Here is a 17,532-nt window from a genome sequence, read left to right as displayed (position 1 = left end):
TTTTAATAAATTATATAATTTCTTTAGTGTTACGAAACAAACGTAATAGGTAGTTTAATTGGTAATTTTGTGGAAATACTACAATTTCGTATGACATCACAGGAAGCGGCGAGTAGTCGCGCATGCGCTCAATTGTCACGGTAATCATACGCGTCCGCTGAGAAAATACAGGGTTGTCCAAATATACTCTCAGCATTCATCCTTGTTGATTGGTATCTCGTATGTTTTGAATCTTTTGAACTATACCAGTTGTTTGTTTTCGTATTTAAAGACTCCTAATAATTAATATTATTATTGCATATAGAAATCCAATGCGTGCCAACCCTAATAGTAATTGTGGACAATAGTACGTTGACACAAATTCATTGGAATGGATCTTTTTTTATTATATTGTTACATGCAGGAATTTCATTGTTCTCTTTTGACACCTTTTTAAATCGAGAATTTAAAGCGAATGTACGCTTTAAATTCGTCTACATATATATATGTTATTCATTTATATTCCAGGTCGTCCCCAGTATCACTATTAGTAGAATAAAATTAGAAAGCAGTAAATGGCTAAAAGGCATTTGCCAAATTGAAATAATTGTTCTCAACTTCTAATATAATTTTAATTAAATTACCATTGAAAACTTTTTTAATTTTTAATTTACATTTTTATTTTAGAAATTTTAAGCCGATTTTGATCTTAATTTTTTAAAATATTTAACATTCAATAAGAATCATATAATGATATTCTTATTGAATGTTTATAAATTAAATGTGGATTTTATTATACATTTTCTCAAATAACTTTATCATAATTGAATTCCTTTTACAAATCCCTAAATCCACGTTTAAAAATATTTTAAATCTCCAATATAAACAACTAAAGCCCGAGATCGTTCGTTAACCTTTATAATAAAATCTACAAGCATACGTGTTGCCAAGATTACATTATACAATTATTTTACATGAAATATTTCACACCACCCCCGTAATTTATACTTACAAGCTTAAACACATCAACATAAACATCGGTGTGTTATAATACTGATAGAAGCTATTACTACAACATTTTCTTTATATGCAATAATAATAAGTAAAGTGTTATGGTTTATATATTTACCTTCTTCCAATAATAAATAATAATAATAATCAATTGTTGTTTTAAACTTTATATGCTTACCTTCTTCTAATAACAATAACCCAAGACAATTCAGTTATGGGTACTAGATAACTTATATAAATACTTAGATATATATTTTTTTGTAAATTAATAAAAACTATAGAAAACAACTCATCAATACAAATCTTGGTGGCGAGAGAGAAATCAAACCGGTGTACCTTTAGACTACCGAGGGCGTCAACAACAATGTCTCAGATAACATATAAGGTATATATTTAGCTTATATATCGGAACTTAGAATAAGAAATGTCATTCCAAAACAAATATTATTATCTGTAGATACTAATATAATAAATATACTTGTGTCTGTTTGTTTTTGTCTTTTCACGTCTGAACCATAATAGATCATATTTTATTATAAAAAAGCAGTAGATACGGAAAACAGATACTCTATTACAATATCAGTAGGATTTCTGCTTAGTATTAAAATCCCCTACAAAAATCATATAACTCAAGTCATTGTTTTTTCTATGCTACCGATTTCTATCTCCTAATTCGGAAAGCAGTTTCAGCCAACAAGAATAACAAGAACATCAAACATTCTCGAAAACATTTCCTTTTTGGTGCCTGTATTTATATAAGCATTATACAAATTTTGTTCATGTAAATATTAAACAATCTGTCACCCAATGATTATCCCTTCGATGTTATGTTTGTTCCGTTCATGATTTATGTAATGTTTATTTATAGCTTTAAGATTTAAACGATATTTGGCCTTTTTAACTGTAATGTCTGTGTATGTGTAGTATATGTAGTCTCTCTTTATTTAAGAAAGTATAATTATATTTGAAAGGAGATGTAGTCAAACAAGTCTTTTCCCCAATTTATGCTAGTATTGAAACTGATTTTTAAACTTTGAGCTGACATTTCGAATCCTCTTGCAAAGGAGTAAAATTATTTTTTCGCATATTTCATTTTCAGTATTATTATATCACTTCTTTTTTTGATATAATGATATGATATATATTACATAGATTACCACGACGCGTTCTGCTCGGTGCAATAGCGAATGCAAAGAGAGATGTAGGGAGGCCTTTGCTTCGCTTTAAGGATTGCGCCAAACGTGACATGGCCACATTTCAAATAGACCACCGTGGCTGGGAAAAGCTCGCAACCAGTACAGCAGATTGGGTAATGGAGGGTCGAAAGGTTTGCGATGATGCCTGGCTTCAAAGGCTTGCTGACAAGAGACGGAAGCGCCACCTAGGCGGCTTAGTACAGACTACTGCCAATAATTTCCCTTGTCGAGCCTGTAGGCCATGCCGTTCTCGTATTGGTTTATACAGCTACGAAAAGAGCTGTTCACGGAGCCATAATTCGTCTATAAAAGACGCATAGGCCATTATATTATATTATTATTCGTAATATAATTCGTATATTTTATACTGATATTACGGTTGATTATTACGTATAATTCGTAATAATCAACCGTATCAAAAATTATGTAAAATCAATACCATTAGGTGATTCCAAAACATAATATTGTGACACATGGACGGAGAGACGGATCACCAAAGCGTTCAATTTTTTTACCTATTTGTTTTAGAATTCTAAACAATTGTAGTGAAAAAGTAGTTGAGCAACTGGGTTTGAGCTGTTGCATCATATCGTAACAGCTTGCGTCACACACAGTGCCGGACGAAATTTTCAGACAATGCTTTATGGGCAATAAAATCCACAATGAAACTACGGCACACTGACAGCTGTTATAGGCTCTAAACAATAAATACTGAAAACTATAATACTGTTCTATTTTTATCAATATTGTGCTATTAATATTGAGACAGATATATATTTGTTAATTTATATTAAATATAATAGCAATTTTTGTTAATCAAGTAACGTGGAAACCTGGGTGGTTGTTAGGTCAACAAAATCAAAATAATATGTAATTTCTGAAATAGCAAAAAAACTTTGTAAACTAAATAATACCATGGAAGTGATCTGAAGGTGGAACTGCAACGTGGTTGTATTAACTTCGTAATAAAACAAAGCGAAATCCATTCTATATAGTCTAACTTTGATTAATCTTGATAAGTAGATCGCTGACAGGTAGATTTGTATCTAATAACGAAGCCCGAAGGTATAAATTGAACAAACGGTTCTTTATACAACAAAACATATTTCTAAATTGTAATTTTACACTCCAATATTATTTTAAAAATCAATGTAAGTATGCAGCTGTTCCAGAAGGTTCGAATATTTCTTATAGAAATATTTTTTAATTTATTTTATATTAAACTAGTGTTTCTTCTATTGTGTTTGATTTTATACATAAATATATACTTTATCTTCTTTGTAAATGTCTATAAGATGGGTTTAGCCGTTTAGTCCAGAGGAATAAACTGTAATACTCTCGTAATTATTATTATATTATAATAGTATAAACATATTGAAACTTATTCTCAATGGATGATAAAGTTAAAGAATGATAAAATAAAATATATACACGAATAACATGTATTTCCTTAGAAATAAGTCTAAATAAAAGACAAGGACATTTCAATGTGTCCGTCTGTCACTTGTGATTGTGATGCGTGTCCCACGAACTGTCGTGTGTGGAATTTTGTTTATTGTAAAGAAGTTTGCGAATTCTAAATTTTATATTTTGTTTTTACCTGTATTTTTTACATAATCATTATGTTTGTAAAAATAAATACGGATGAATAAAAATGAGAGAGAAAATATAGATATCTTATACTGTCCGCGAAATTTATTGTACATATATATGTATTTAAATCGTTATAAGATAATTTTGCACTTATGTTACAACGATTTAGGTACATAAGTGAAGTTGTTTACATAATTGGCACAATTTGCATTTGACATCATTATTCGTTAGTAAATTTGTGTATTATCTGATTTTAAGATGTGTGTCAGTCTATAACTGTGAAACAATACAGCTGTTGTAGACATGTAGAATGTGAAATACCTAATATACTGTATCTAATAGATGAGCTACATATTACGATAGATATATTTTATAATATATATCTTTCATAATTCTTATTGGAGGAATAAATTTACCTATGTTGCATAAATCAGCATAGTATTTGCACTGAATAACTGTCCACATTTCGGTGTCTAGTTGAGAAAATAGTGTAGGTATTCAATATTTTTAATTTTAGCTGTCATTTGTCAAGAAACCGCGCGTGAATTGTAAACTGTGCCAAATAGTGATTCTTTAGTAGTCTAGTAGGTGATTCATTGAATGGATGTTTTTGTTAAGTTTCAAAGGTAATATCAGATCACTCATCACTCATCGTCAGATGTAGTCATATTAATTGTAATTATTTAGGTAAATAATATTACACGTTTAGTGATAATATATTGATATTATAGAATTTGTATGGGGTAGCCAGAATACGTGTGAATTTTTTTTTCTCTTTTTTTGGGATTTTATACACAAAATGTGACGATGACAATCCCATCGTACCACAAACCACGTACGTACCACTTTCCAAAAAATCAACTTAAAAACTTAAAGTTATGTGATACCATCCAGAACAATAATTTAAGGCGCACTAGGGTTATTGTAGGTACATACATATATCTGTCACGGTTGCGGTTGAATGCTAACGCGACCTGTGGCCTCGTCACCGTAGAGAGCGGAAGACACCCAGGGGGTTTTATCAGGTAAGAGGCTAGCAGTACCTATTTGCTTCCCCCTGGATTCCAGAGATGAGGGTTTTCCCCAAATTAAGAAAAAAAAAGTTATTGTATCCTTTAATAATGTTCTTGTATTATTGTGTCCACCTCCTACGAGAATTATATCAAAGGTACAGTATGCGTCGGATAGAAATATGATTATGATTACTTTATACTGTTAATATAAGCGAACTACCATTGGCTAATGAATATGTGGTATTAATACACCGCCCACGTGTCGATCCCGGTGTCATAAACACAGCATCAGCGGTTAGAGAGCACAGAAAACACCTGTTCAGGTGGGCGACATGGCCAGGGTCGCGGAAAATATTCCCTAGTGCTGCGCTTGCGCAACTAGTCATTTCGTAAGCAATCATCTTTCGCTACTATCACGTGATATATACTCCTGGATAATACAGTGATACAATTCAAATTGGACATCATTTTTAACATTAAGTTTAGTAAAAGTGCTACTCAAATTTGAAACAGTTTTCTTTATTTCTTTATTAGACTGTTGTGTGTGTGTGTGTGTATTATACCGGCAAATTAACAAATACGCATACTATGTGCGACTAATAAAGATTGTATTAAAGTATCGACCAAGAATGAGACACCGTAAAACTCAGTTTCCGGCGCGACCTGATGCAGTCATTAGCTGTGGCATACCAACGTCGTCATGCAAAATTCTACGACCCCCTGTCTGTATGAATTTATAAATAATCCCGGTAAGCCAGTGGCGGCGGCGGTGCGGCAGACCGCGCACGGCGCGGGCGCGCGATCCGCGATGTACGCCGCTCTGACCTGGAGCGATTCGCGATCAGCCATTACTAGTTCAACCTAGGAAATGCGCTCCGAAGTTCAAAACGCGCGATCCAACAAGCAGAAAACGCCGCGAGTGTTCATTTAGTTCTACATTTACAGCATTTCCATATTTAAAATATTCTTTTACAATGTTCTTGTGTTGGTATTGAGTGTAAAGTTTATTCAGTTCAAGTTCACGACAAGTATGACTCGTGTCAAGTCATGCCGTTAATTCAATTGGGTATGAGGAGTCATCGAGATTGTTGCTCTGGCGTCTGTCTGATTAGACATACAGAGCAGACAATGTCACTTCCAATTTGAGAATGTATAAATTGTAATTTGCGCAGGTCACGTGACAATTTTCATTTTCATATAACACTATCGTTTAGCATTTAATATTTTAATATTGCAGTACTTCACACTGCAAGATAAGAACTTTACGAGCAAGTTAATTAGTAATGCAGGTGGAACTTTATTCGTCTGTAGTTCTTCAGAAAAGAATAATATGTCCACAGATACAGCTACGTGATGCTGTCATTGATAAAGTTCATCATATCGCGGTAATTTACGATTACTAGATAACTTTGAAGAATATTTATGTATATTTAAATAGTGCTTGTAGTTTGATCATACATAGGGCTGCGACATCAACGTTGCCCACTTTTGTGTTTAATGATTCTTTCGTTCGTTTCACAGCGGCTTTCATGTGTGGCTAATTTTAACGAACATTCGCGTGGACGGCGTCTCATTAGTGTCTTCATTTATTTGTTCATTGTTATTGGCGTGTCTATTTTTAATGTATGTACGTTTCTATTCCAGAAAATTTTTAAGAAACGTTGAATTCGTCATTTGTAGATATGTACGATTTTATTCTTGCGTAGAAAACGTTTGATCATCATAATCGCTTTTTAATGCTATTAGTTTATGCAGAGCTTGTTGTTTATTAGTGTGTTTTGTCCTGGGTACGTTTAAACTGCTAAATATTTTTCTTTCATTGGTCAACTAATATATCCATGGGATATAGCTTATCTCTAGTTCGTTTTTTCATAGTAGATTGAGATTCATCAGAATTACTTGATGCGACCACACGACATTTCTTATTACTGTTATTAATTTTTATAACTATTATTTTATGAGATGTTTGATTTAGTTCACTTAATTGTATACTACAAACTTGATTCAAATATCAGCACGGAATATTTTACCTGCCCACACACTATGCGTGGGTTTCAATTATTAAAATTTTATCATTCTAAATCCTTTTTTGGCTCATCGTTTTAGTGAATGAGACAACTTTATTTAATCACATCTCTGAATACTTGTATAATGTATAATAAAACATTATTAAGATAAAATCAACTTTTTGTTTGGCAATCTGTGTATTTTGATGTTTTTCCGAATTGCAGCTTAGCTGAATCTGTGTTCGAATTTCTTGTTGCTAAAATAATTACTATGAGAAAGAAACCTTTTTGATAATGCATAAAATATTATTACTACACCTACCTCATATGAGCTTTTGTTTGATTTTTAGAGAGATAAAACCTTGAGTTGGAAACGTCTATCATTAATCTGTGGATACGTACTTAATGTCTTAAAAACAAACACTTATGACACACGACCTCATAGTATGTTACTATATACGTCAGTTACTATTGAACGGGGTTTCTTTTGTTCCTTTAATAAATAGCATTTCAAGCCATAAGACTGTAAATAGTATTTAGCAATTTTTCCTATAGTGTCTGTCATTATATTTGGAAGAATCGTTGGTATATATTATTACTCGTAAATATGTATATTTTTTATTTTTGATAAATGGATTTAGGAAATGCTATTTAAAGTTTTAAAAGATTTTGACATGTTTAGAGATTGGTGCCAACGTATAACTGGAAATCTATTTGTCTTCCTTACAGTCATATTAGATTAGGAAAGTAAATCGAGATACATTTGTTAGCTGTATGACATTTGGATCTATCAATTTAATATTGCTTTCGTATGACGACTATCCTCAATGCAACTTCTGCCCACGTTTTAGTTTCGACACGATAAAGTGCCATAACGTTCATACGTCAAACAAACAGAATATACCTTGGTCAGTTTTCCATTGTTGGTCCCGTGGGCGGCTACGTAAGGAATTACATCAACGACCTTCTGTATTATAGTGTTTTTATTGCTTTATTAAGATTTGTATACTAATCAAGGTCTTGTGTCATTAGAATATTTATTGTTTTTATATAGTGTATTTTGACTAATAATTTTGATTAATAACTTTTAAATTTAGTTGCATAATTGTCATTAAAATAACACGTATGCTTCTATATTACGAATGTATATACTACATCATGCAAATATTTTGTTTACAAAATATGCGAATTATATTTTGTTTTCTATTCATTAATATTTTTAGAGATTTCTTGTTGTCTTTTGTAACTGTACTGCATACCGAATATCCAGTGGTTCTGTCTATTCATGTGTAAGATGTAATTGCTAACAGATAGTTACGCAAATCTGATTGATGATAACGATCCGGCAGCTATTCCCGTTAGTTCAATTTGGCCACCGTGCTGTCTGTCTTGGGGTTCGTTCACCTTCAAAACTTATAGTCATTTCTAGGTTGTGTCTTTATACAGTGTTTTTTCTACGGCGCTATCTGGTTTGCTTTGTCAGATCGAATCGCGATGTCTCTATTTGATGCGTGGAACTAATTAAGTATCATGAAAAGATTTATTGGTAATGGTATACTGGTACCTAAACCTAACATGAAAACTTCTAAGTGATAGCGGAGTTGAAAAAAAATAGACGAATTTAATTTTCATTCATAATTCCACCATTTGTACTAATAAATAATTGCTTCAAAATTACCAAAACGCCAACGTTTGCACTCTCATACTCATACTCTCATTCTCTGTAAGCGTCGAACTATTCCTATCGCTTTACACACTATGCGGTAGGGTTCGGTATATCTGGACAGTAAAGGTTTTCATTACAATCAAGATTGGGACCACCTTTGTGTTGCTAATTGATATTGGCTTATACATGAGCCTGTTCTCGTGATTAATTAGTACATTTTGTATAATAAAATGTCTAATATCTATCATTTAAATACTGAAACTAACATGCATCTCATGATCTTGTAATTTTGTTGCCATTGATATATTAAGTCATCAAGTTACATGCATTCTTTGTTTAGTTTCATTTAAAAAGCTTACAGAAATAGTGATATAAGTGAATACATAGTATGCGACTCCAGTATATAGCATAAAACCAAAGTGAGTTTAGTGTACAGTGTGAGTGCAACAAATCGTACAAAATGATGCAAGGATTGCTGGAGTCACTGTACAAGATCTACACAGGTAAGACTCGACATGTGACATTTGTAATGTGATGTGACATTTTGTAGATTGTTATCTGTTGAATGACACCGCTAATGTCAGTTATATTTTTTCTATTGAACTTGTTTTGCATCTTGTTCTCGTATGTTGTTATATACCTGCTATAGAAATTTTGAATAATTAGTTTAATAAGTAGTTTGAATAAAAGTTTGCAGTCTGTTCATATTCACTATGAAATTTATAATTATATGATATTGACGTTTATATACAAATATCTATATATATTATAAAAATACAAATGATGGCTGAATGTACCTGGAAGAGAATACGAGATAAAATATCATTGGGGAACTTTATCACCGTAATAACCCAAAAACGACAATTGTTAGAAATTCTGTGCTTGTCAGTTCGTTTGTGCACACTAATCAGTTAATAAAACTGATTAGAGTGCGGCTTTTATTAATGTATGGTTGTAAAGTTCACTTGTAGCATCGGATTACAATTAATTGTTATTCCGAACACCGGGCACGAAAAAATTGTGTTTTAGTAAATGTAATATACGTTATAGCAAATGACTTGAACAAGATTGTAACATGTATACATTCATGACGAATATTCCCCTAATAAAAAAGTACATATAGCGCAGTAACAATTTTTAAGTTATTAAAGCGCAATCTGGTAAGAAAAGTGACTTCATACTCGCTTGTTTTATTTAAGCTATCTGCTGTGAACGGTATAAATGAATAGCAATATTCTTCTTCCTTATCTAAAGACTAACATAATACTACGGTACTGCAGATTTAGGTGTGTACCTATAAACAGTTTTTTTTATTTTGAGAGAGTTCAAATCAGTTCAATTACGGGTCTCACGGCTCGTTATTTTAAGCTGATTTTAGGGGCGGGGTCCCATGATGTATTCACGTTTAGTTTGTAACGTTGCCGTTTTTTTGTTTAATACTTAATGTTACTAAATTAACTTTTTAGAATGAGGACGACGACCTTGTCTGAACGCTTATTACAATAACTTTCAGACATATCTTCAATTTTTTATCTGTAGAAAAATATTACAATTTTAAGGTTTTCTAATAATAATAAACTAAGTTTAAGAAGTGGAAACTTGTGATGAATGGATTATTAATCTACTTTTTGCTAAAATAATCATATGATTGTACTTTCCCGTGCTTCATATAGGATTTTGATTTAACTCTATATCAGACTTTTTAATCAGAATAATTAATAAAATAAATAATTTAATTGACTTTCTTAATGAATGTTCTATTTATTATAAACTAGCTACCTGCCCCGCCTTCGCACGGCTGTACATGTATTATACATATTTACTTCCTCTTAAATAATTATATTGCTAACTGCATTAAAATCAGTTGTGTTGTTGTGCGTTGTGCTTTCTTTTATATAAGCAACTCCATTTTATACTATGTAAAGATAATTGAAACTTAGTAATATTTAACAGACCTCACATGCTCTGTAATGCAAAACATTTACAATATGACCTACAGTTCAATGTCAAATCATGTATTGAATTTCATCATTTCGATACCTACATTGTTATTATTTTGCCATGATCTCTGTTTGAATATTATACTCGCATTGATCGGTTATCACCACGGTAAATCTATTATCAGACTATTATCAAATGCTACTTAAGAATATTATGATTATGTATATTTTAGTTTATGACAGGAGATAAAATTGATAATACTATTTTAATATGGGATTAGTTAGAGCAATAAGAAACTATTATTGAATTGATTTTGGTTCTTTTACGATAACGACATTCGTGTTTGATTTGCATGAGCTATACGTTACATTATTTTTATCCATATCAATATTTTAAATTCGAAACTGTGACAATTTATTTGTTAGTCTGTTTGTTACCTTTTTATATCTAATCTGTGGAATAATACGTTAAATATAAATGAAATTTAACTCGAAGATAGATACCACGACGGCGGATATAGTATGTTATCTGAAAAAAGCACACGAAGTCGATGGTAACACCTAGTACAATATAAAATCATGTGTATTTTTATTTTGTGAATATAATATGGAAACTACAGATTTTATAACATCATTATTAAAAATGCTTGCACCTTACTCCTCTCTCTATTTTCATGTTTTTATATTTCTTTTAATCATTTTCAAAAAAGGAAATTATTCATTTTTTGGCTATTTTAGCTATTATATACATCCTCATAAGAGGATGTATATAAAAAGTAATCAGGGAATGATCTCACTGCAATTGATTACATACAAGATATTGTGTATCTTTTAGGTATTTGTGATAAAACAGTGTCAATAGCTTCATATGTAGATTATAGTAGATATGATCATATATTTTCGACAGTGTAATGTTTCTGTGAGAGGGATTATAATTTTTCCTTATATCGGAATTTGACTCGTTTCCTTCCTTATACGCGAATTTTAAAATCGGCAATCATAATAGTGACCGCTACTTTTTGCCATTAAGAATGTAGCTTAAATAAATTCAAATTCATATTTAAGCTTGGTGTATAATTAATACACAATAACAGTGTGATGGGCATGAAATCGTAATAACTATTATAATTGATATTTGATAACATTGTCGCAGCCACCTCGGAATTAATACAAATAAATAAAAAGTAATATACAAGTATCTGTTTCAAATTTCATATTAACAGCTTTTCACTAAATTCATATGAAAGTATATTTATTTTTCTAATAAAAAAAAAAAATCCACGCGGTGGCATCGCGGGTAATAACTAGGATACAGTATAAGAAGAAATTTAAAACAATTTGACAATTTAAAATTTACAATGCATTTTAACAATATTCCGGATTTGTTAGTGACAAAAATGCTAAAGAGCACATAATGAAATACTCTTTAACTACAGACACTAAAGTGAATTAACAACTCACGAATGGAGTATTTACTGCCTTCCGCAATCGTTCAGTTTTGAGGTCGGTTTGTAGTGAGAACCCTTAGTAAATCGGATGCAGGTGTGCAACGTCGTGATCGAGCCTGCAAGGTCGAGAGTCAGTGCGGTGAATATCGCCATTGTTATAGCTAATTAAAGATTGGTATGTGAAATGTTATTCATACATTGTAACCGAAATATGATTGAACAATTGATAAAATAAATAGCTGAATTCCGCGGAGCTGTTCGTGTAGTGTAAGTATAACCCAAATTTGCTTGATGATTATGCATATATCTGAAGTTGAAAAGATTTAAAAAAATTACATATGAACACAAAATATCAGATCTTTCCTTTTTAAAATATAAAAGGAAAAGGTGTAATATAAATGTATGGTACTGGGTGTTTACATGTATATCATGTATGTGTTTATAAAAAAATGTATTTAAGTATTTCTATAAGTTGTTTAGTAACACTTGCACTTCTTAACTTTTGTTTATTTATTTTATGTTTAATTTCTCGTTATATATACCTATATATTAATAGATTTCTATACTTCATATCTGCTTAGCTTGGGACTAGATGGCATTGTGTAAATTGTTCAGAGTTATTTTTATTATATTCACATATATATTCACACACGCACAGTATAGATCACATACACATAGTATAGATCGTTACTAAGATTTATTATATTAATATTTTTATAGTTTATTCGTGTGTCAATGTCGCACGCGACTTTGTCTGCTTTATTTTAGATAAACAGTGACAATAGAGTCGTTCAGCGTTAAATAGGTTAAAAGAGGAGACAGACATACTTTCGCATTTATAATACGTATTATTACAATATGTATATCCATGTAATAAATTTAAGATAGGTTATTTTTGTTTCAATGGATGACAATGGAATGGTGCACCCGCCTACGCTAACGGTTTACGCTGACAGGGCACCAGTGGTGGATGATACAATAAGCATGGAATTAGGTCAGTTTCCCCATCGTTGTTAAATAACCAGGAATTAACTACGACGGTATCCAGGGTTATCAGAGAAATGTTAGGGATGCTCTTCGAAACAAATTCTTCTGAACAATAGATATCGTAAAGTATATATCGTTCCAGGCCATAGATTTTCGATCGTGATCGACATTCAACATAGAAGTCCTTTCACCAACTTGGACACTGTCGAAACTGCTTGCCTAAGTAGGGCAGTATTGATCGTTTCCATAATCAGTGTGACAGCAGACGCACAAAACATGTTTGACCTACTCTTAGGCCCTGCCGAATGACAGCGTAGGTATATCCGGGATAATACTGCAAACTTATAACGCGATATTTCGCAAATTGTCACAACTGTTATCTCGTATAAGGGTAGTCAGAGGCATTGTCAACTGTCGATGTTGTGGTGACCGCAACATATTACATGGCTACATTTCGTTCGGTATATTTTGAATCAATAGTAGCAATGGTCCAGTCGTTTACTGGATACATTTTTGGTGTGATATTTTTCCTGTAAGGTTTAATATCTTAATGGAATGCCAAACAAGTATTTTCCGTCGCTCCTATAGGTTGTAGAGTTATGTTATATGGCCTATAACCTACTTCGATAAATAGGCTATTCGACACTAAAAGAATTTTCAAAAAAGTTTCAGTATATCTAGAGATCTTTACAATTTCAGAAAATATGTAACCTTCCTCAATAAATAGATTATCCAACACTTAAGAAGGTTAGTTTATGTATAGATTTACAGCACGATTAACAGCGAATCATATCATGTAACGCCGGTTACTCTATCGTTACGATTCAGTAGAACTACGATGTCTTTCTAACTGAAACATCATCATAATATGTATATATATATATATATATATATATATATATATGTACGTATGTATATGTATGTGTAGTATATACCAGTATAAAGGTTCGTGGAAGTTGACATTCAATAACCGATAAGTTCCAATCAACAAGAATAAATATATTCTCTACATTAATCGGTAATATAAGTACCTATTTACGTACAAATATCAACAAACATCCGAACACTTTCATAAATTTGATATTAGTATTTTAAGAAAATATATTTAAATAATATTTGTAAGAGGTTCAATCAATATTTGTATTAAATTACTTGTAATAATATGTAATTTATGGTACAAAGTATCTCACACATTTTATGAGGACATACAATAGTCTTTCCAAGTCGTTTTAAAGTTCGTCTTTTTAAAAACATTCAGTTTTATAGTAATGTGCGTACATGTAGAGATTATCTTAAGATCAACAACCAGTTTCATTGGTGATGTGATATTTGTATATGTTCTGATATCGGTTACAATTTAAATTCAGTACTTTTATGAGTGACGGTAGCCAACGCATCAGCTATTGGTAGAATGCATACTTAACGAACACGTTATTTCAATGCTATAAAGTTATCATTTATTAGTCTAATATTTGTGTACAAATCATTTAAAAATACTATTCCAAGTTTAAAATCTAAACAGATTTGTTTAAGTTATTTAGTTTGGGAGTTTGAATGGTTGATATTGACGACCTAGCTGGCAACACTGGTAACCACAACCTTATAGTTCGCACTTAACACGTAACAAAATGTATTTAAAAACCATAAATCTAACATGTGTTTCTTTAAATATGGAATAGTTTCTATTTTAATTTTTTAAGGAGTTTTGATATTTTTATATAATTATTCCATCATTCTACGTCAGAACCATTAGCTATTTCTTCAGTACCATTTTACAATGGAAGTATGACATTATGAATTTAGATAATAATTATAATAATATTTGAGTATTTGACTTTGTGTACATATTATAATATAAAAAAATAAAAACAATCCACACAGCACCATCTAGTTCCGACCTAAGCAGACACTAGAGAACTGATAGAATTACTTACATACTTTTTTTTGTAAGTATATAAAGTACATACATAATATATAGTACTGGGTGTGACTGATACAAACAAACAGTCATGACTACAAATGTTTGCACTGTGCGAGGTTCGAATCCGCAACTATCGGAAATAAGCGTTGAGGCCTAGTTGTGCACTTCAGAGGTCAGATATATTTATATCTAAAATGTATGAAATTGAATATATTTTTAGAAACAGGTTTATTTATAAGTAATGATGATTATACAAAAAGACCTAATCAAGCATTCAGCAACCAGTTCGGTTCGTGATACGCTATTTGAAGGCGTTATATGGTTAATACGTAAACGTTATTATAATTTTATCTCTGAACTGAGCGTGAAGTATTTTATTATATGCGGATTAAATTGATTTTCACTCGTATTAACTTAAGTCAACCATCACTAGCTCTGTGAAAAGTCTAGAATAAATAAATATCTGATTTAGTTTCTATCATTAAAAGAAAATATCACGTAATTACATTATTAAGAAAATACATGTAATTACACATAACATTGAAATTGTGATATTTTATTACTAGAACATGATAAGAACAATTTATATTCCGAATGGCCGGTATAATAAAAAAAGACTGCTCAAAGAGCTTAAAACGAAATTATTCAATCAAATGATTATTCTATTCTACTAAAAGAAAATATTGTTATTTAATTGGCAAAATAATTATAAAATTATATGATTGTGTTACTAAACATGAAAGAATATTTAAAAATATTGTTTAGAAACGCTTTGGTTTTAAAATTGCATACTTTAAAATTTGTTTAGATTAGATTTCTTCACTGCTTAGTTCTTAATTCTCAGACAGGTTTAATTTATGAGACAATCTCCATATTTAATATTTATTAATATAATATTAAAGCATTCATTTGTTTATTTAAGATTTATTCTGTTTTTAGATAAGTCTTATATAGGCCACCTTGGCCATTATATTCGGCTGCGGTGGTCTAGCGGTTTAGCACATTGATTTACTTCCATTTGTCACGGGTTTGATTCCTCGCACCATGCAAACGTTTGTATGGGTATGTTTGTTTGAATTGGTAATATTTACACATGTTTAATATTGAATATTCCCTGTCTGAACAATTAATATGGCTACGGCAAATGAGATAAGTTTTTCGTATAAACAGATAGATTCAAGCAGTACCTTCGGTCCCAATGTAAACATAATATCAGAACGTTTGTAGTGATGTGATAAGGTGCGTTGCTATATAGTTATATAAACAGACAGACCAGACACAGATAATATAACTGCGGGCAGGGAATTTAAGGCTTATTCATAGTCTGGAGATATAGCCTTATTTTTTTTTACCTTGTTTTACCATTTTATGGGATACCATCTCGTCCGAAGTCTTCGAACAGGATTGTGTTATTAGTATTTTTCCATATAGTTCTATCCGACGGCTAACTATAAATCTATTTATTTAATGCTCTATCGAAGTCCTGGTTTATTTAAGAAATAAATATTTTTCTCACCTGTGTTTTATTTTATTTTTAGGATTTCAATTAATATTTTTATCCTACAAGGTAACATCTTACATTAACAACAAAACATGTATTGACTCTGTTATTGTCCTTCTAAAATGAAATTTCGACTTAAATGAACGTAGATTATAATTATGTTTTGAATTATTATTTTATAGTACGTTGTCAGTATTTTGTTTATTACAATTACTCGTACGTGCATTCTCAGAATTACTATGTAACGTCTAGTCACTGGTTATAAGAACTGCATACCATGCGACATATGATATCTGTCTCTGTAGTCAACGAATTTCGTTCCGGTCAAACAAGTTACAAGAGTCAACTACAGCTAGAGACTAGCTACTGTCTTATATCCGCTCAAAAGAATGCGTTAATCTATTTTCTTGTTTAGGAATACTTATTTAGCGAAAGTGTTTTGTGAAACATTGGATTGTGCCAAGTTGCGTATGAACATCACTAGGTTAGTATTTCAAGCCCTTTTTAATGTTGATTCTTTGATTTGTGCAACAGCAACAGCGATTGTGTGTTATTCCGTCCTGTGCTAGTTGCTACTTTTAGCAGATATATTTGAATTCATATTTGAGATTCATACTTGTATAAGGTTTTTGGGAAATGCTTTTCTTATGGAGGCTTTTGATACACGATTTTTTATGCTTCAACAACTAAATAAAATTAATTTTTGTTTATGCGAATTATATTTACATTTTTTTCTTGCAATCATGTGATAATGTATTTTTTTTTATAACACTAACGAAGGGCTTATTGTTTATACTCGTACATGAACGAAGTAGTGTTTTATAGACATGATATCTGAAATAATTCTATGACGCAGTTAGTGTCATACCAAAAATATCAGGCACTATATTTTTATTAATATGATTTGCGTCACTGTCTTATGTAATTTTAATATGTTTATATTAAAATTCGGAAAAGTCTTTGCAATTTGTTCGATTACTCAGTACACTACGATTTATAAAAAATCAAATTTGAAAACTGATTAGATTGTGAAGCGTAGCGAATAAAATATACAATCGATTCCTACTACTCTTATTTGTAATTGCTTACAAAAAATATATGTACCAGTTTATAGTATTAAAAGCCATTAAATCGACCAGACGATTGTTTGGTACACTGACCTTACTGTTATGAATGCCATAAACATTTGTATTTATTTTTAATTTAATAGTTAGCACCAGGAAGATTTTAAGTGCTTTTTTGTAAGTACCAATCTTTAAACGTTATTAGTT

At 31.1% G+C, this 17,532-nt stretch overlaps 1 protein-coding gene across 1 annotated transcript in view; it reads left to right on the top strand.

The window, feature by feature from the left end:
- The first annotated feature begins 5,562 nt into the window (after window positions 1–5,562).
- Window positions 5,563–17,532, top strand: part of LOC131853714 (uncharacterized) — a 71,619-nt gene continuing 59,649 nt past the window's right edge. Inside the window, exons 1-2 of the mRNA XM_059204723.1 lie at window positions 5,563–5,858; window positions 8,805–8,967. Of these exons, the coding sequence (XP_059060706.1) occupies window positions 8,925–8,967 (43 nt within the window). The 5' untranslated portion in view covers window positions 5,563–5,858; window positions 8,805–8,924. The remainder of the gene's footprint in view (window positions 5,859–8,804; window positions 8,968–17,532) is intronic.

The sequence above is a fragment of the Achroia grisella genome, unplaced genomic scaffold (genome assembly GCF_030625045.1).
Source record: "Achroia grisella isolate CSIRO2021 unplaced genomic scaffold, CSIRO_AGI_Agris_v1 utg905, whole genome shotgun sequence".
Taxonomy (NCBI): Eukaryota; Metazoa; Arthropoda; class Insecta; order Lepidoptera; family Pyralidae; genus Achroia; species Achroia grisella.
Note: the sequence above shows the minus strand (reverse complement) of the source record. Positions and strands in the feature narration are given on the sequence as shown.